Genomic DNA, 21,534 nt, shown 5'->3' on the forward strand with positions numbered 1-21,534 from the left:
GTCTCGTCTCATTAGGAAATGCCAATCAGAGTACATGTGAACCACTTCCAAAAAAAAAAAAGTTTATCCAAGATTTTTTTTCTTTTAAGCTCGCCTTCACTAATCCACCTCCTCTTCCATCTGCCTCCCCCCAGCCACATGCCTCCCCTCCCTGCGTCATTCCACCATCTGCCCACCATTAATTGTTTGTGTTTCTCTGGTGGGCTGCGGATGACAGAGCCTCACACTGCATATGTTGTGACTGCAAGCAGGTGATACACATTCCTGACAAGCTCATCGAGATGAGCCTTCCGTTCTGTTCTTAAACCATAATTATGCTTTGTTAGATACTGTCCAGCTCGTCTCGGTGCGAAAAACAGGGAAAGTCCGGTTGCTAGGAGACCACTGTCCCGGCTGAATGGATGCTCACTCCTCTCTTCCTCTGTCTCACGCTCACACTTTTTTTTCCATCTAGCATAGACAGCAATGTCAATCACAAAAATGACAGAAGCACACACCCTCCCCATCGTACTCCCTTCGCGAAAATCAGCTCTTCAATATGTCAAATTAAATTTTTTTCCATATAATGTGTCATGTGGATGTCTATGTGAGCGCATATGTGTGGGTGTCGTAAATGAGAACTCATTTATGCAGTATATTTCACCTAAATGCTTTATTTTTCATGTCTTTCACATAAAACTGTTATTTTTGTCAATTTATGTTTTCAGTAATGTTTGAGGAGATGAATATTTTTCATCTCACTTCCCATTAAGTCAGGAGACATTTTGTGAGGCACAAAAGAAGAGAATAAACAGCAAGTACGCAGGTTGGCCCACTGATATTCATCCAATTTTATTAGCTGAATCACTATCTTGTAGCTTGATAATGGCTTCCGCTCAGTGTGTGACTGCAAAAAAGATTTAAATTAATCCATTTTACATACATACACAGTTTTGAAAGTTTTAAAATGGGAACAATGTGGCCTTAAAAAACATTCATTTATTGTATTGTCATTTAATGTGATTTTTGGGGAGTGCATAGATATCTTCTGTTTGGACAAAACCTGAGAAAGTGTCAAAAGACAATAAGAAGTTGTGGCTGAGATGAATATTTAAAATGTATTTTTCATTCCGAGTTTGTCCCTAACCAAGAGTTCCCGTCACATTTCTTCCCTCATTTTTCTGTCCCTGAGCAGCACACGACTATTGGTGGAGCGTACTCGAGTTGCTATGCGATAGTGACAGGCTATTACTGGGCATCTGAACCACTGGTTGTTTTCAGCCGTCTCTGGACAGTGACAGGGTAAAGCAGAGGGACGGGAATTCCTTGTCCGGGCTGCTGAAAAGCTGCTATCAAGTTCTTGATTTCACGGAAATGCCGTTTCGGCACACCAGGAACAGTCTGGGGGATGATAATAAAGGAGAAAGTAAAACGGGGAGCAAGGGAGAAGTCTTCATCTTTCTTGACCATGCTGAAGAAGGAAGATGAGAAATTAAATGAACCAGGTGCACTTAACACAATACATCAAAGACTGACCAGGGTAAAAATGCACTGTTGCAATAAAAGTGTGTGTGTGCGTGTGTGTAAAAATGAAAAAACATGTTTAATGTATGGCACAATCAATTTAGGAGAACTATCATTAAAGATAATAGAATCGAGAATAGCAGATGGGAAAATAAAACACAGGGGTATTGGAGGCTAAATTAGGAAAATGCAGACTGAGAGATCTTCACTCCCCTTAGGCTTTTTTCACATGTTGTTTGTCAACAACAACAACAAAGAAAAACATTTATTCATGTTGATCACAAATCCATTTTTGAACCTTGTGCCATCATCTCTGGAGCTTCCATTGTGGCCAATTAAAAATGAAATAGCACAAACATACAGTATGTGGCTTCAAAATAACCAAATATTTATTTAATTATTTAAAATAATTTATTTAGAAGTCATTCCCTCCACCTGGCAAAACAGAAGCCCACTTGCGGGAGCTAAATTCAACATATGAAAATAATTTGGCTTTGTCAAGTAAGAGTCTTTTATTCAGCTCTTATTGCATTCAATTCAGTACTATCAGTCATGGTGACAAAAAAATAACCTTGATGCATTTTACATTCATTCAACCAAGCACAGATTGCTTTCTTCTAATCTCCATGCAATTCTTTGCTCTCTCTGGCTGCAAGTATTGCCATGAAAAATATTTCAATAAAGTGATATTGGTTATGAATAATATAAATGATTATTGAGTCTGTAGCGCAGTCCATGTTTGTCCTCGTCAATGATGTATGATTGATAGTGTCCGTGTGCTACGTGATGGCAAGGGATTTTTATTTGACCATGCAGCAAAGACAGAATAAGTTGTCACTATATGTTCCCAGAATGACGACTGTGGTACCATATGTTGCTGTATTTGCAGCCTCAATCATAGAACTCATCTCACCTTCCACATTCCTCATCCGAAGAGCTACTATCAGTGTCATGCAAAACACTGTGAATGCTGGGGGCGAGAAAACGATGGAGATGCTCCCTAAAAAAATGTTGGAAGGCTGCTCGCGCGGCTAGATTGTGAAAGTTAATGTCGATACCTTGACACCATCTGTTAGGCTGGATGCCCCTTCTGTATCGTGGATGGCCCACAGTATACTTTTGACAACGGGGAAATTATTCCCATAGGAAGTCATAGAAAATGAATTATTTTTGCCCCAGGGTCATATTGGCACACTCCCAAACCTGATTACCACACCACCGCTCCTAACAACATGTAAACACAATTCGTACACTGTTTACCCTTTTATGACATTCTCTGGATGCATGGCACCTCAGAGTAAAGTGGTGGGGTCTCATCTCATCGAATAAAAATGATTATACACTAAAGTATAAAGTGGGCACGTTTTTCAGAAAAATTTTGTTTGGAAGCTGAATTTAACACTTTCAGGCTCTTTTGAGATTTTACCTTCCACTGTAGTGGTTTACGATGGCTATTGTAGTTTATCCGCAAGGTGGTTTAATGGGGTTAAGATCATGGAGGTCATATTCATCCACAAACAACCATGTACAGTATTTATGGGCCTTGCTTTAAGAATTGCTCTACCTTTCATGCTGGAACAAATAAAAGGCCTTTACCCAAGTGTTTCCACAAAAACAGATGCCTACAGTCATCCAAAGTGTCTTGCTATACTTAATAATTAAGATTCGCACAATACAAAAACTTGACATTCCGACCTCTAACTGATGTCAAACGTGGTTGTCTTACCTCTGCAGCCCATGAGCCTCCATCATGCTTGTGAAGTCTGTATGTAAAGACAATTCCTCTGTATCTACACACAGACACACACACACATATATACTGTAGTACAGTATATACTATACTACATTATGATCAATTATGTGGAAATGATTAATGGAAGCCCACTGAAAAGTTGTTCTTCTACTCACAGCACACAGAGGCAGTAGACATCGGGTATCGAGTCACTGTTTCGGATCAAATAGCAGCCGTCCCGTCCATCCAGAGCCAGTCGCCTCTCACCCTCCATCGTACCAATGGGTCCGTGGTAGACAGACAAATCTTCCATCTTTACATACCACAACTGCTTTGTCGTTGTTTCTATTTCTAATACGCTTCCCCTTTTCTCCTTCTCACTCACTTCAGCTTTTTAACTACAAGACTGTATGAGCCCTACGCTGGAATGGCGACATCTTGCAAGCTCGAGCTTTGACTTAGGAGCTTTCTGAGCTTCTCCTCCTCCAACTCAACATTGGCGGCAGGAAGAATCCATTGAGTCACGTGGCTCGTTGCGCAGCAATCTTCCTCCATGCAGCTGTATGACTTGGGGCGGATACAAGTACTTGAGTTAGGTGGCCTAAGTGGCACGTTATTTCAGCGAGAGGTGGCTGCGCATGCATGTGTGAGTCATTCTTCCTCTCACCATCCACAGTCAGGGATTTTTGAATTAAAATTAATTCATCCAGAACAATGCCCATCCTACTCATAATCAAGCAAGAAAAAGTTGAAGTGAAAGGCAACATTTTGCTGATCTTAATTTATGCGATAGTGCCATTTTCTTTGCAGTGGCTTTCCTTTAGTCTACTGTATTATCGCTTATCCTCCATCACTAACTCACTAGCTAACAGCCAATCAATTGCCACAAACGGCCGACACCATTTTGTATACTACAGTCAATCGCTCATTCATTCAAATCAAATCTAAAAAGCACAAAGGCACCTTCTTCACAGTTCTAAACATTGGATTTGTTCGTAGTAGTACAGATTGTCGTAGATTGTCAACATCCACAGCGCAATTAGCATCAAGACATTAAGACATTGTACAGTTTTGACATGTTTGAGTCATAAGACTTTGTTGTTTTCACAAATTTGTAGGGTTAGGTAACAAGAAATGTGCCATCCAAGAGTCGCCTACACTTCATTTTCTCAGTTCTCGTTCACCAGTGCCTTCTATTGATCGAGTGTCAAGGACGCATACACCTCATCCACCGAACAGCGAGGAAGCGGCTAATGAAGCCGCGTGTGTCTCAACATTCTGCAGTGCTGCTCCAAACTCCGCTTGCAATCTGTCCTGTCACTTGCAGAATTGCTGTTGTGCCCAGTGTAGCTGTAAACAGGAGCTGGTGATTAAAATATTGAATGTCGTATGCACATTTTGTTAAGCGCGTGCCATAGCATCTGGTGTGTCATTCTGAGATGTACATTATCATTAGAGGCTAGGAGGCCGCATATGCCGAGACAGTGAAGGGTCCTTAACGAGACCACACACTCCTACAGAAAATACATTTCTGACTTTGAGAATCTTTCAGTCTGAATGACTTTGAAGGTTTCTACAGTCACAACTGTAGCCTCAGAGTCATTGGTCTGTATCATGGTTCTCTTTCCCTCAGCTTGTAAAGATCATGAGCATGGGGCTTCTGGGCTGACTGTGTGGGTAAGCAGCCAGCACGGGTCCTGTCTAGCTGCCTAATACATCTGCAGCATGTTAGCGCCACTCAATGGTCAATCTGTAAATTACTACATTGAGAAGCATTATAGCAGGGGTGGGCAAACTTTTTGAGTGGCGGGCCGAATTTGGTTCTAAATTTAGACCGGGGGGCCGAACCAGGAGCAGATGGATGTAGTGTGACATGTAAAGGTCATTGCACAAAAGGTTTGTACTTTTAGTAGGTAGTAAAGCATGGATATTCCAAAAAAGCTTTTTGAAAATAAATGCATTTATTAACAGAATTAAAACAAATATTTCACCAAAAAGTTACTATCAGTGATTCTCATTAAATACGACACTGTTATTATGAATAATAGTTTCCATCACTTCAGCGCTTGCAGGTCAGATTTATGAAATGTGTTTATCTAATGAGGCGAAATCACATCAAACGGCAAACATTCTGACCAAATACATCATCTTGAAGAATCAGTGAAAGAATACATCTAAATAAAGTATCAAAGAAATCAATAATATTGTTGGTCACCCTTTTTTGCTAGTGCATCATGGTTTGGAGTAAAATTTGTTGTGGTAATTTCGTTCTTTTTTCAGTTCATATGGCTTCAACCAGTAAGTGTCAATAATGCGCATCGAAGCTGGTGCCACCTCGCCGTAAAACAAAACGAGGAAGAAAATGACGTAACTTACCGTTCACGAACAAATCGTGAATTGCATTTCCCGTTCACCAACTGAACGGATCTGTGAGTGAACGAGTCAGTGATTTGCATATCCAGTTCATCGCGAGAACGGATCAGTGAGGGAACGAATCCTGACTTTCCCGTTCGCGAACGAGTTAATGGGTGAACTGCCTTCCCGTGCATCAACTAATCAGTCAGTGAACGTGTGGCGTCTCCTGGCGGGAACTATGTAAGCCAGAATGTAGATTTACAATTTGCCAAGGAAAGAAAGAACCACTCACTGAAACACCACTTCTTTTATGCACGTTTTCTCCAAGCTAACGGCTAACTTTATTGCATGAAGGGATGCGCTGTGATGCAACAACGGGGAGATAATGCTTCTCTTTGAGTAATCTTGATTTTATAACACTTATAGTAGTTTTTAAATAACGTGTATGCATATATACGCCTAAATATTGCTATCCGAACATATCTACTGCAATTTCACATTAGATTGGAGGGATTTTACGAGTCCGTGATGTAATTTCCCGTTCACGAATGAGACGAGTCAGTGACGCAACTTCCCGTTCACGACCGGGTGAGAGACTGTTGCCAACGGATCAGTGTGTAGGTGTATTATAGAAAGTAATGTGTGAATTACCCGAGCCAATTATTATTATTATTATTATTATTATCCATCCATCCATCCATTTTCTGAACCGCTTTAGTCCCCACGGGGGTCGCGGGCGTGCTGGAGCCTATCCCAGCCGTCATCGGGCAGTAGGCGGGGGACACCCTGAACCAGTTGCCAGCCAATCGCAGGGCACACAGAGACAAACAACCATTTGCACTCGCACTCACACCTAGGGACAATTTGGAGTCTTCAATCGGCCTAATCGGATGTGGGAGGAAACCGGAGTGCCCGGAGAAAACCCACGCGGGCCCGGGGAGAACATGCAAACTCCGCACAAGGAGGGCCGGAGGTGGAATTGAACCCGCACCCTCCTAACTGTGAGGCGGACGTGCTACCCAGTGCGCCACCGAGCCGCCTATTATTATTATTATTATTATTATTATTATTATTATTATTATTATTATTATTATTATTATTATTATTATTATTATTATTATTATTATATTGTTTTGTGTTGTATTGTTTGATTGGGGGACGATTCGTTGAACGATTCGTTTGAACGAATCTTTTGAGTGTGATGTGAATTCCAGTTCTTGTAAGTGAACTGAATCTTTAGAATCAGTTCACTTACAAGAACTGGAATTCACATCACTAGCGCGAATTACGAGAATGCTGACGTCGCAGCCCGCACTCGAAATTCGGCAATGATGGAAATAGAGCGCGGAGTGCGCTGGGTCCGTACTACTTAGTGTAGTACACAAGTGCGTGCACGTAATGAGTGTGCACCGAGCTTTCTGACACGGCTTCCGGGAGTTAATGCGCGGGCGGGCGCTTCCCGATCTATTGGGGGAAATGTAGTGATTGCAGGGAAAATGACTAAAAAAAAGTTTAATAATACAATATATTCAGGTTTGGCGGGCCGGATTAAACAGCCCCGTGGGCCGGATGTGTCCCGCGGGCCGTAGTATGCCCATATCTGTATTACAGTCACTCTTACTTGGGGTCGTAGTGATTATTATTACTGCAGGAAAAGGACACCAGACTACGTATTAGTTTCAAATATCAGAGGTTGAAAAAGAATACACTTGCTGTACCTAAGGGGGGGAGGCTGGTAAAGCTAAAGTTGCAATTCAACTCCTTTAAAAGTCCAGACTAAAATGTACTTGTAAAGTTAAATTTTATTTTTACTGATAATTATGTGCTACACCCATTCTGGTGATTGGCACAAATACAGTAAATCTTATCGATAAGCAAAATAGTTTCCCTTTTTTTTTTAATCAACTCTCAAAGAAAAAAGTAAGGGCGCTAATATTGGCGGAGGCTTTCATGCTTTCCAAATAACGTGTTCCCATAGCTTTGCTTAACCTCGAGGGCTGACCAACAACAAAAGCTAAATTAACCTAATGATTCTTTTAAATCCAGGTTAAAAATTGTTTCCATGATTAATAATTTATAATACTTTTTTTTTAAAGAAGATCTGTAATTCGAATAACCTTTTTATTTATTTTCTTTGCTTTTAAACGTTTTAACTTTTTTGTTTGTAGATTATTTTAAATGTTGGAGCCAACTTTAAGTTGTGTGAAGCATTTAACATATTCAAAAAAATGATGTGGTCAAGATACAAGGAGGGGGAAATGGGTACCTGACTCATATACTTTAGATTGAGCTGGCTAATGATGAAATCTGTTATTATTGATATTACTATAATTGTTACTGTTTGTTATTATTATTATTATTATTATTATTACTACTACTACTACTATTATTATTATTTATTATTATTATTATTACTATTACTATTACTATTACTACTACTACTATTATTATTATTATTATTATTATTATTATTATTATTATTATTGTAAAAGGACATAACCTGTCACACAACAAACAAGAAAAACTAAGTGATTGTATTAGTAACACTTTATACAATATACTTTATATCAATTGACTCTTGCTTTGGTTTGTCTCTTGTATGTTTTTTTTGTTGTGCTTTTCAGTTTTCTCTTTGTTTTTTCTCTCAATGCTGGTTATCAATATCTCTTATAGCTGTATATCGTATAAGAATATAATAGAACAGAAGGATCAATTTCCCCCGCCTACTGCCCGATGACGGCTGGGATAGGCTCCAGCACACCCGCGACCCCCGTGGGGACCAAGCGGTTCAGAAAATGGATGAAGGATCAATTTCTTTTTCATAGAAAATCCATTCAGACAACGGTATTGCTGCTGATGGTGAAAAAAAAATTATATACGTACATAACCATGCATTCCACATTCAACATACGTAACCTTTAGTACAGGGCGGGCAAGAGGGGGATTGCTGCTTGAGGAAAGTATTTTCTGGTAGCCAACTCTGCAATCATAATTGTCTCTTTTAATGCACATAACAGGACTCTTAGCAATTAATGGGACCATTAATTTGGTTGCTCAGGGGCTGCTTCCCTAAGGCACACATCAGTGAATTAAACTTATTATCGCGTATCATGAGCACCAATCAGTCTGTTATTATATTTTTTTCAGTAATAAGTGTGGATTATGTTGTGTTTTATTCACATACTCGATAAGAACATGTTGCTTTATGGTTTGTGATGATGATTATTAGCAATAGTTATCCTAACAAGGGAATAATTTAAGCATAGGATAAAAAATTATACACTTAATACAAAGTGGAATATACTGTGTGTTGACTTAATGTAATGCATTATGGTAAATGATGACTTGATGTAATGCATTGTTGGATTTGATGAAAATAAGTCACCAACTTAATTGTTACAAAGATACCAAGGACAAGGACTATACTGTCCAATAGCACAATCTAGCTCTTCCAATTCTGTTGTATCATTGTCATTGTTCCCAAGAGCTCCTTCAAATCTCAATTACGATTGACTTTATTACTCTCTATTAATTTTGTATCATCATCTGTGAATATTGGTGAAAAAAAGCATTATTTTGACAAAGGAAGGAATAGAAAGTACAACTTATTTGTTTTTGAATTTAGGGATTAAAGATACAATGTCCTAAATGAATCCTCAAGTAAAGAACAGACAGTGATGAAAAATGTGAAATTCTTTAATACACACCAAGGTCTAACACTTGATCAATCATATAATAGGTTTCGTCAGATTTCGAGGTGTTGGGTGGCTTTCAGCAGGGAAAACAAATCCCCTCTATGAATTCCCAGCTCACATAGGGGCAGGCCAGGGTCAGTCAGATTTGTGGATGATCTATAGCAGACACAAGTAGCAGACAAAGATAGTCCATTGATTAGTACAACACAAGTGTTTGGACTGGAATGCATTATCAGAGCATCTGTATGAGACTATGTTCGACAGCCTTGATATGTGCAATGCATTGTGAGATCATTCGAGGAGGACGAGGGACTAAACATATTGCTGTCCGGTTTTTCTTTTGAAATTCAGGCAAAGGAATTACTTTACTCAACATATTTTAAATAATACTGTACAATAGTGAGATTGGATTAACTGTTTGACGGTAGACCTATGAAATAATGTAATATCTGTATTTATTTCGATACAGAATGCAACTCTTGACAAATGTATTTGACCACCAGTCATGAAGAGAATATACGGCCACATAAAGTGCTTTAAATTGACTTGAGTTGAGTTCAGTGAGTGCTCAACATTTCATTATTTTGAAGAGGAACTGAATTCACCATTTTAATACCCACATTTGAACTTACTATGCTCTTCTGTAGGAAATCAACATCTTAATAAGTGTTAGTGTATCATACATTTATTAACAATTATGTTGTAGCATTTTAATTATGATTAGGATCTACAAACAAGCGTAATAGCCATTATACAACCATAAACCATGATTGTGGTAAATACCAATGCTGATAATTTACGACAACTGAGGCATAAACCTTTCTCTGGCTACCGGTCTAATAAATGTTTTAAGTGCCTTACATTCTAAAAAGTGAAACAATAAATTTTAATCACACTTAGTGACTTACTCCAAAGAAAATTATACCCGAGTCAGATTTTGACATCAAGTGGGTATTTGTTGGCTGGATATATTCTGACTGGAACATACATAAGTATCATAGAATCTATTTTCAAATGTATTTGCCGCTTTTTATTCCCCGCCCCCCCTTAAATTCATATCAGTGATATTATTACCGATGTATAATTTGGAGGGAATACAATTGTGGTAACTTCAAACATGACCTAGAAGTTCCCATTCGACTGTACACTGTACAACATAAAGTTGAGCAATAGCAAACCAAACCAAAACATTTCAAACCTCACCTTTTGTTAGCTTGTGAGATGGCATTAGTTGAAAGGAAAGGAGAGATCGTATATAGTCATAATATTAGACAGCCTTCAGTGTGGTGAAGTGCAGTTTTACAACCTAATAAACATATCGTTAAATTAATACCTCTGACAGTGTCAATAAAAACTGAGCTGTTATATCTTTGCTGAAGCAGAATATGCAGTTGTCTTGGCACTCGGGCTGTGCATGTGGCCATAGTGTATCACAATGTACTTTACATTAAAACATAATCCCTGTTTATCCTTTTACTTTTTTATTTACTGTATGTGTGTTCCTCATGCTAAATCCCGTTCATTTGTGTGAGTGGTCATAATGGACTAAGGAAGTCAGAGAACCAGGAAAACACCCGTAATCACAGGATTAAGATGTAAATAAAATCAATTAAATTGCCGTTGGTCTTTACTGTAGGCTACTGCAATGTTTTGTTGAACAGCATGTATAGCAGATACAAACTTGACCCTGAAAAAACAAGCTAACACAGGTTAATATGACATTCCAAAGGTGGTGCTTTACTTTACCATCTGAATCCTTTCAGTGCATTCATGGAGGATACCTAAAGGAACAACAACCGAACACAGATCGGTTCTTCTTATTATTAAGGATGTGCAGAGAAGTCATATTGGGGAAAAAGCATGCTGCATCAGATTAACATGTTCTACAATGGACTCTACGGAAGTCTGGTGACCTTCTATTCACACACTGCATGAAGGATGGAGAAAAATGTAGACTAAGTTTGTGTTCAGTAACAACTTTGCAATTGTATTTCAAAAACAGTAAAACATACGATCTCCGTTGCTTTGAAAAATCAGTTGGCAATTGCAAAATCAGTCTCAATCTTCAGGTGACAGTATTTTTCCCTCCTTACTATTCCTGTATCAACCCCGTGTGGTTAGCTCGTCAGTCACCTAAGCATGTGCAGAGGCTTCAACAATTGCCAGATCTTTCAAGTCACTGAGTTTTCGGGAGAAAGAACTGAGCCTAGTGCTGAAAGAGCCCCTCTTTTGACTGTGATCCTCCTCACGTGCCTTCAAACGTACACACAGACCCTTACTGAGGGCGCCCAGTCGGCCCCGGAAATGGTTCCCGATGAAGCAGTACAGCACAGGGTTGATGGCAGAGTTGGAGAAGCCCAAGCAGAGGCTGAGCGGTGTGAGATTCTGGACAGCCCACCGTGCCCAGCAACTGTCCAACCAGTTGTAACTCTTCAGTATGTCAATAAAGGTCACGCAATGGAAGGGGAACCAGCAGAGGAAGAAGGCCAAGACAACAGCAGCCACAGTCCATAAGACCCTTTCCAGCCCCCTTCCCTCCATGGGTTTGCTTCCACTGGAGCTGGGGTTCACACATGTGGTCGAGGGTCGCTCTGGTTTACCGCAGCTGTCCTGTGACCTTGAGGATTTAAATGCGCTGCCAGAGTGTGGTGGTCTCCGCAGGCTTATGAGTCCAGGGCCAGCCAAGAAGTGTCTGCCAATGGCGCAGTAGCAACAAGAGATGATGATCATTGGCAGCAAAAAGCCCAGAAGTATTTTCATCCAGGCCAGGCTGCGATACCAGGTGAGATCCGGATAGCTAATCACACAAGCTTCCACGTCGTACTCCTCGATGTAGCGCGTGTCCCTCAAAGCTATGGTTGGCGCCGTGCAAGCCAGTGCCAGAACCCACACCAGGATGCACATGAGCTTAGCACGTTTCAGGTCTCGAACACTCTGAGAGCGCAGTGGGTGCACCAGAGCAAGGTACCTGTCCACGCTCATGCAGGTGATGAAGAATATGGAGGCATACAGGTTGAGATTATGAAGACTTCCGGAGATCTTGCAGGCTACTCTTCCGAAGAGCCAGCTGTACCCTTGCGAGTAGTAAACAGCCCAGAGTGGGAGGGACAGCAGGAACAAAAGGTCCGACACGCAAAGGTTCAGCATGAAGGTGTTGGCCACAGTTCTCCTCGAGGCGCTTGTGTGGGCCAACACGGACACGGCCAGTGTGTTGGCAATGATGCCCAGTACGCAGATAATGCTGTAGATGGAGGGGATGATGGTGGTCATGGGTACCGGTGGCCAGTCGGTGCAAACAGACGCATTCTCACTGTTTTTGCTCGTATAAGGAGAGATGGTGGAGTTAAAACTCAAGCTGTCATTTGGGACTGCCATAATGGAACAATTCCACTTCCCTTCTTTTTGTGCTCCAAGGTCCACTGGAAAGAAGCGAAAAGGAAATTCAGACGCCTTTTATGGATCACAATTTGTTTTTCTAAGTGATTAACTTAGCATTTGGCGCAAATATCTTACTGGATCTGCAATACGAGTGGAAACAACTCTTGCAGTCAGCTTCTAATAAAACCAAAACAAAAGGCCTGTTGGCCGACTACTGGATTTCACAGAAACATGGTTTTCACATTAATACCTAAAAGCAGGTTTTGAAATATTCATACCATATATGGGAAATGTCTCGAGTTTAATTTGACATGAAATGGAGAATCTAGTGAAAGCAGCTGGTTTGGTTGCATTGGAAGAATCCATTAATAATAGAAAAAAATATTGAATTCAAAGAAGGCTGTCAAGGATATAAACACGAGGAAAAACATCACCAAACCTTTTCAACTTCATTAAATAAAGATATTGTGACTTATAAAACAAACAACACAGAGTAATTTCATTATTTTAAACTAGAATATATTTTACCTCAAGTGGTTTGTCCAGTCCGATGAGTTGAGTTGTTTTAATGCCTCATTTGTCTAAAGTCCATCTCTCTGCGTTAGCTCCCTCTCTATGAATAATCCTGAACCATGTCATGCCTCAGAGTATGCAAGCAGTGAACATGGTGTCTGGAACCTCTAAGAAACCAGATGAGGTTGCGGGGGGGTCTTATAGCCCCCATGATGATTGCGCAACAGGGGAAGGTGCACACGCGTCACGTTCTCAACATCAGAGGGGCGGGCTTGTACCTGGACTCAAGCCAATCTGCACAAATGTAGTTAGTATTTTCATTCTACCCCTCCTTTTTGGTTTCTAGGAAAAGGTCCAACAACGAGATAATCAAGTCAAGGTGGGAGTTTCGCACGCATGCTGTTGCATAGCCTTTTTATTGGGCTGCTTATTATCAGAGCTAATATACTGCTCTTCAAAGAATGACACAATTTTTTGCATATTGTATTTAATTCCTATATGCTGTGTTTCTTATTGTAGTGGTAATTAGTAGTGACAGCAAAATGTTATGAAACTTCAAATTGTATTGATACAGATAGCTGGTTTTCATGTTGCTATTATTATTATCATTATTATTATATTATTATGTTGCACCATTCTTGTTCAAAGGCCTGATAAATAGGAGAATTTCATCATCACACATTAAAAATGAGTTGAGAAACCTTTTGGTGTTATACATACATAACATGGTGCCATGAAGGAGCCAAGAAGAAACAGAATTTCTAAATTGAGTCCTGAACTATTATATAAGAAAATTCTTTTGTTCAGACAATAAATATTTTTTGGGGTCCTGAGCTGATGAACCCCTGGTGGGGTTTAAGGTAACCAAATGACCTTAACCCCAACCAGGGCCTGTGATATAGAGGCTACTTGTGAATTATCCTCGCACTGTCTTACTCTGCCAGCGGTCAGATAAGCCATGGGAAATATGTACTTTGTCTCAGCGGAAGTCAAGCCAGTCGCTGGGGCATTTGGGGGAGGGTGGGCGGAAGATGAACGAGGAGGACGAGCATATACTGCGTGGCGCGAAAGTAAGGACGGTCAGGAGAAAGGGAGAAAAAAGAGGGACGAAAACAGTGACTGTCGAGATGTTCTCCAATGTTTTTTCATTAAAGCCTCGAGTGCAAGTTAATGACGCAAAGCTCTATGACCGATTACATCACAGCTCCTATATGATCAATGGTGTAAGCATTTGCGTGTGTGTCTGCTTCAATGCAGTACCTGGTCAAGCTGATACACTTAATCTAACCCTGCTATTCACGCCTCTGTTTATGCGACGGCTCAGATGTGTGTGCGCTTTGCTCCATTGACTATCTATCAGAACGTGACGTGTCCTAATGGCTGTGAGAAAGCTGACACTGAGGAGGATGGATGAATCGAGCACAAATTTGCCTTTCCAAATGGTCAGAAATTATATATGGTCATAAATGGTCATATTGTCATATTAGACTTTAAAAATAAAAATAAAATACATTTATGCAGTATTTCTTCTTAATAATCCTTGACCGAGATTTGCATGATTCCATGCATACTGAATGGTCATGAAAACTTTACACGTGCTAAATATATATATATATATATATATATATATATATATATATATATATATATATATATATATACTGGACCAAATTTTTAAATAATAATATATATTGGACCAAATTTTTAAATAATAAAAATACATAGCTGGGCTGTATTCATTAGTGAAACTAAGGTTTCCATTATCAATTTTATATATTATATATCCACAAGTGTGTATATATATATATATATAAATATAAAACGCTGATTCCAAATGTGCTCATTTTTTTCATTTTTTTCTCTTGTACATCATAATGATTCTACTAATATAATAACAACAATCTAATGTAAAACAATATAAATTAATAACATTTATGAATTAAGGGTTAAATGTAAAGTTTTTTTTAAATCAGTGTCAGAAACACATAGTCATCGCTGCTAAAAAAAAAATTGCTGTTGACCAGTGTTATTATAGCACCACAATTTTATATGTTTACTGAACATTTTTATGCCAGTCACAAATACCACCAACAAGTCTCTTTTTTGGACTGTTGTACAGAATTTGTGTTTATTTGTCCATCTATTTGTAAGGTGGCAGGGCACTTCCTGGTTCAGGAAAGAGGATGAACAGATGGTGAAATATGCAATTATCATTCTTAGTGGTTGGACGACTTTAATTTAAAGCATAGTTAGATATATATTTTTTTGTATTGGTCCAATTTTGCTGTATCTCTCATGTTTTTCTTTAAAATGCCAAAATAAATAATATGGAAAAATGTCATTAAACAAACAAACAAAAAAGCTGGGGGTGGCCTTTGACTTATGCACATTATTGTGCACATCATTGTGCACCAACCAGCCACAAAATTATGACTACTTGGACATCATAATAATGACCTTGCTGACAAGTGAATAATTTTGTCTTTATAAAAGGCATGTTACGTGAAACAGTGTCGTATCGGCAATCATTGTTTTTTGCGGATGGTTATCATGATGCTGCTGGTTGGTAATTCTTACACGAAAAGTGTGTTTCATCTCATGTCCACGTTCCTTCTTTTCCCTTTCACTTGTTTTTCACTTAAAGTGCTACTTTGACCTTTTGTCAACATTTGCGGACTTTCTCCTATCTGCAGACAATCGATCTGTGCAAATCAGTGCACTGGCAGACGCTTAACTTTTATGGAATTTAAAGCATCCAAGCATGTGTTTACCCCAGCAAGCACATATTGTAATTGGGCCTTCGTTTCGCTTGGGCTCCAACGGTGAGGCTCAGTGATGAACAGTGTGGTGTGACTCTGTTGCTGTTTGCTCATCAGACATTCCAGTTGCAGATGCCGCCACTGTAACGAGCTGCAGATAAGAGGGCAACAGAGCAGAGAGCACCGAACTCAAACTTAAACCCTCAATGAACATTTATCAAACAGGCAATTATTTTTTCCCTCATACTATTATCATTTTTCAGCTTATCAGAGTTCTGTTTCCACTCTTTGCACTCGTTAAAATTTATTGAGGACTGTTGCTGCAATTCAACTGTAATGTTATTTGCAAACCTAATTTGCTTTTTGTTTGTTTGTATGAGTCTAATATAATCTATCAAGGATCAACAAAGAAATCATGCGCACGACTAAAGAGATATACGCGCATTATTTTTCCAAACACCCTTATTTTGCTAAAACTCGTATGTTTACACTGTATGTTTTGCTGATAAGTGTACTCCGTGTTTACTTTATGTTTGAGGTCCTTCCTTTCTGGTCAGACCCTGAGAAGACAGTGACCACAAACTGGACCCTTCAGGCTATCTCCCTGTGGAAAATGTGGCTCTCGGGGTGAGAGGTGGGAGGTCAGGATTGTAAAAACCACTTCCTCTGAGCGTAAGACAAATCCAAGAGCACAGCGGACAACATGAAAATGTCCAGTCGAACATGAAGTTCTCAGAACATTATTATAGCTACTGTTTGTGTGGTGGAGGAAAGCAGGGGGTGAGGGGATGGCGGGGTGCGTGTACAAGCAGAGAGGACCCTAGAGAGAGGCGAGAGATGGTTTCACTTAACTCATTCAGTGCCAGTCCAGTTACAATAGATGTTGGACATCTATAGGCATCAATGGCAGTGAAAGTGTAAACATGCCGACTTCCTTCAAACAACTAACCCCCATATTTACATTTTTAATGTCATTATAAATTTCAATAATGCAAATGGCATGACCACAAACAATGGGACCCTTATCTTAATATTTTGTTGCGCAACCTGGTAAAGATATCGCTGCGAGTGCTATCGATAACTCTTAATGTGACCTTTTGGCCCACTCCTCATAAGTGAACTTCTATGGCCAGTTCATGCTTGAAGGAACCATCTCATTCCACATTTAGATCAGAGCTCATGGAAGGGCAAGTCAGCATACTGGAATGTTTTTTTCTTAACCATTCTTGGGTGTCTGTAGCTGTGTGTTCGAGGTCTTTATCCTGAGATGCTCAGTCCCAGAACATAACTGAACTACCTCACCATGAATACAACATTTTTCTTTGTAGGCTTAATTTTTGGCTCTGTAAATCACGGTAATGGTGAACTCAGTCCAGCATAATTTAGACCTTCATTTTCAAAACATTACTATCATCATCCAAGACAAAACAAAGTAATGTCGATTGGATAGTGTGCTTTAAATTTCAAAGTGAACTCGACAACGCACACTCAAACATTAGCTAGGAGTATGAATTGATGTTACAGTACTGCAAAAGACAAAGATTTGATATATCTATAAATGAACTACTAATATGTTGCATGTGGTTTGACTGCGGCCATCGATGTAGTTGGCGCATATTGGATAAACATCCAGACTTGATTAAAAAAAAAGAAGCAAAACAGTCTCCTAATCGTCTCCTCAGTTCAAGCCAACAACTCAAAGTGAAACTAAGGTAAATGAAAAATGTTATTACATTGTCTTTAAAAAGGGAAAGAAAGACTACCGTTACATTCACAAAAAGACAAGATGCATTTTGTTAACCGATGGCTGCTCGGTTTTCCAGATGCTTGTTTATCCAAAGGGTGAGAACATAAGATCACAAGATGTCTCATCTGACATCTTTTGTACTCGATTTTTCACATGTGAGAAAGCACAGAGTAACTAAGGGTCACTACGCTGGTTAACCTCAAACTGATTTTAGGAGCTTCAATTCCCCTGAGGAGCCGTAAAGATGCTATTGAGATGTTAACTAATGGCATATGTGGCAACAACAATGTTTCCCAGAGCATAGATGGGCGACTCATGGTGCAGGTTTGTTTCTTGCACAATTTCCATGTTCCCTGGATTTAATCCATTTGTGATACACACATGTAGAAATAATGAAAAAACACAACAACTGTGTGACTCAGGATCCAACTCTGCATCCAGTTAAGTGATGAGCTGTGTTTGGGTCAGTTTCTTGACAACACAAGAGAAGGCAGTTTGTAGCCTTGGTTATAAATAGCAAACACACTCAGAACATTTTTCAACACACTACTCTATGAGCCAATGATTAAATACAATACCAGGAATAGTCCTGTAAAAAATGATTTCTTTTGTTATGTAAGCACTCCACCCACCATCCCACCATGCTACTGAATAATAAAACTAAAATGACTAACTAATAAATAGAAAATGGATGGATGGATGGATGGATGGATGGATGGATGGATGGATGGATGGATGGATGGATGGATGGATGGATGGATGGATGGATGGATGGAACAGGGTCACCAGGGCATTTTTATCTGCTGGGTGCAGAAACAGTTTTTCTTCCGATTTTGCTTGGCAAGGGAAGTCCATTAGTCATTCAAAACCACTGTCCAGTTTACCTACTTGTTCCATTCGTTTTGTCCGCAGTGTATTTTTGTATTCGTTTTGTCAGTGGGAAAGTCTCCTCCTAAATGCAGCTCTATTGCACAAGGTACTTTCATTTCAACAGTAGCAGATTTATTGTGCCGCATTCATAATGCCTGACACAGACTATAGTGTACAAGGCAAAATGCCTTGATGATAAATTATAAACTTACAGTCACACAGTCAGAAACATAGCAGAGAGCCAGATGTCAAAAAAATTAACAGTTTTCCAATCTTTGTGACGGCTCTGCATCAAGGTTAACGCTTCCTTCGTTGCTGATAAGTGACATTTAAGATTGATGTAACTGACAGCCGGGACAGGAGCGGCACGGAATCAGGCTAGTACCAACGCTCATCGTTCCAGTCACTGAGATGAAGATGCTGATTGATGGGGCTAATATTAGCTCTGTGTTTAAGCGTCCAACGGGAGATTATTTGCAGAGGAATTCTTCGAGTATGAGGGAAGAATTATTTTTGGCACTAATCCACGCGGACAGAAACAAAAATCCAAGAAACTGCATACAGTAAAATCTTAGAGGGTGGGGTGCCACTGATTATGTTGTATGTTTCAACTGTTACAACACTGATAAAAATAAAGAAGTGCATTGTGGATGCTATCCATTGTCGCTTTTACATAATACAAATAATCCCTAAAACTTCACAAACTGAAAATTGTTCTTGGTATTGAGGTATACGATCATTTAAAAACTGTGGACATTGCTCTAGTTTTGTAGTAACATCAGATTTAAGTTAGAATCTGAAAATAGTGAAGGGGAGAAACACAAAAGGTTGCATTCCACTGACTACTCTAAAACGTTTCTCTGGAGGTGTTATCAGCTCGGGAAAGGAGCAGGAGAGGAAGTTAACTACATTATGACATGACCATCTGTGCCTATAGGAGACAAGGGTTAATGACCCTAGAGGAGTGGGCCCCAACCTTTTTTTTTCTGCCACATCCCAGGTTGTGCAAGTCTTATACAAGTCCATACAAGGTATTCAACAGCGTTGGGTGGAGGGAGGGGGTTAATGGTACTTGGTAATAAATGCGAGTCCACTGGTTTCTTTTGTTTTGTCACCAATATTGAATAACTATTGAATGCAGTTAGCCACCAAGTATGATGCTTTCGAGGCACCTTTGTAGACAAATCAGGCATCGACTCATTGGAGAGCCGCTCGTCACCTACTGGGCTTCATGCATGGGAATCACCTGAAACCGTAAATCCATATTCAAGAGAGAAAAAAGACACGTTTTTTTGTTTTTGTGTGTAATGTGTAGTTAATAAGTTTGATGCCACTCCTTGTAAGAAGACAGGCACGCTCGGCGGCCACTCATGAAGGTTGCTGGAACAAACCTGATCCTTAAAGAAAATATACCACAGAATAAAGCCGACAACACATCTTGTGTCTTTGCGGTCAGTATAAGAGCTGTATTTCCTTAAAGCTGAAAGATGTCAGATAAACAATTGCAACCATTTAAGCAAACATATAGATGTTGTTAGATTGGGGCTCTTGATAATTAGATAGGTGACGGTTCTGTCGCTGAGACCTTTCCTGCTGGCTTGCCATCTTCTTATCTATAACACTCTTGGCACACTGACTTGTTGAGTTCAGTTAAGGCCATAGAGCCACACGCTATCACATGAGAGAGTCGCCCCCCTTCCGCAATTTCGCAGAAAAGGCTCCACAGCTGTGTCTTGATCTTTGTGGCATCCATTAAATAGTTCAACTGAAAATATGCAGTCTTCTGGTAGTTACGTATTATCAGCATGGAGAGCAGCAAAGATAAAAGAATTGGATGAAGGATTCCCCCAGAATTTAACAATTTATGTATACTAGATTGGAGCGACAAAGTATATACAGTGTCATTGCTTTCTGAACACTACAAGAACACACAAAATGACAATAGCTAGCTCAAGGGTAGGCAACGCTGGTCCGAGAGAGCAACTGTCCTTCTTGTTTTAGGAATGTTACTCTTCAACAAATGATCAGGATCCTTATCAGGAATTTTACACAGCTCGCTGATAAGCTGATCATTTGAATCAGGTATGTTGTAATAGGAGAACTTCGAAAACAGGCAATAGGAGAAGAGTTGCCTAGCTAAGGTGTGGGGGTGGGGTGGGGTGGGGGGTAAAGCAGTCACTGAAATAATTTTACAATTACATAAGTAATGATCAGATTTGACTGAAAATTAACTAATGAAGATCAGACAGCTTTTTTTGTTGCGCATCAACAAACAAATGGAGAAAAATGATGGCAATCAAACAGTTTTTGTAAAACTGTCACTTGTTTTGAGCAAAGCAGTCCAGTTGTCCCAAGTTGGTAGGTTTTACTCTCCAAAATCCAAACTGCATGTTTCAGCTCAGATTCAAGGGACACTGTGTGAGATGTAGCAGCCCTAGGACATAAGGGAGCCTCCTTCAGTGTTTCCTCCTTGCTTGCATCTGTGAACATAATAGTTTAGTAGTATATGCCTTGACAAAAGGCACCGTTTTGGTCTCATGTGTCCAAAGGACATTCTTCTAGAAAGTCTGCAGCCTGTCATCATGGGAGGTGGCACATTCCAGTTTCGCTTTTCCATGATTTGCTTTCAACAGTGATCTACCATGAAATGTCAATAGAAAAGAAAAAACACATTTAATTTAATGGAGCCCAGAGAGAGCTGACACAGAAAATGTCCCCTGACCTTTAAACTTTGCTGACTCAGCCATATTGGGTCAGACAATCTCTTAGGCCTTTGGGGCTGCTAATGCGACAAAGGAACATAATTTAACATGAACTTATGAAAATGGGTGTACCTGTCTTCAAAGAAGGAGAGCTCAATTTTCTATTTTACCATGTCTCTTCAAAGTCCTTGAAAATTTAGCCTATAGAAAAATGACCAAAGATGTTAGTTAAGGTTGACTCTCAGTGCCTGTCCTATTTCATTTTTTTTTTTATGACTTT

The 21,534-nt window shown here is 39.7% G+C and overlaps 2 protein-coding genes across 2 annotated transcripts; both read right to left on the bottom strand.

Annotated features, from left to right (window-relative positions):
- Window positions 1-635: 635 nt before the first annotated feature.
- On the bottom strand, window positions 636-3,832 carry LOC119129306 (SH2 domain-containing protein 1A-like). Its single transcript, XM_037262467.1, has 3 exons — window positions 3,412-3,832; window positions 3,230-3,293; window positions 636-1,380 (listed from the first exon to the last, which is right to left on the bottom strand). Exons 1-3 carry the CDS (start codon window positions 3,546-3,548, stop codon window positions 1,228-1,230), a joined length of 354 nt encoding a protein of 117 aa, XP_037118362.1. The 5' UTR covers window positions 3,549-3,832; the 3' UTR covers window positions 636-1,227.
- A 5,436-nt stretch (window positions 3,833-9,268) lies between these two features.
- agtr2 (angiotensin II receptor, type 2) lies at window positions 9,269-13,360 on the bottom strand. Its single transcript, XM_037262252.1, has 2 exons — window positions 13,192-13,360; window positions 9,269-12,704 (listed from the first exon to the last, which is right to left on the bottom strand). Exon 2 carries the CDS (start codon window positions 12,658-12,660, stop codon window positions 11,419-11,421), a length of 1,242 nt encoding a protein of 413 aa, XP_037118147.1. The 5' UTR covers window positions 12,661-12,704; window positions 13,192-13,360; the 3' UTR covers window positions 9,269-11,418.
- Between the last annotated feature and the right edge of the window lie 8,174 nt (window positions 13,361-21,534).

The sequence above is a fragment of the Syngnathus acus genome, chromosome 10 (assembly GCF_901709675.1).
Source record: "Syngnathus acus chromosome 10, fSynAcu1.2, whole genome shotgun sequence".
Taxonomy (NCBI): Eukaryota; Metazoa; Chordata; class Actinopteri; order Syngnathiformes; family Syngnathidae; genus Syngnathus; species Syngnathus acus.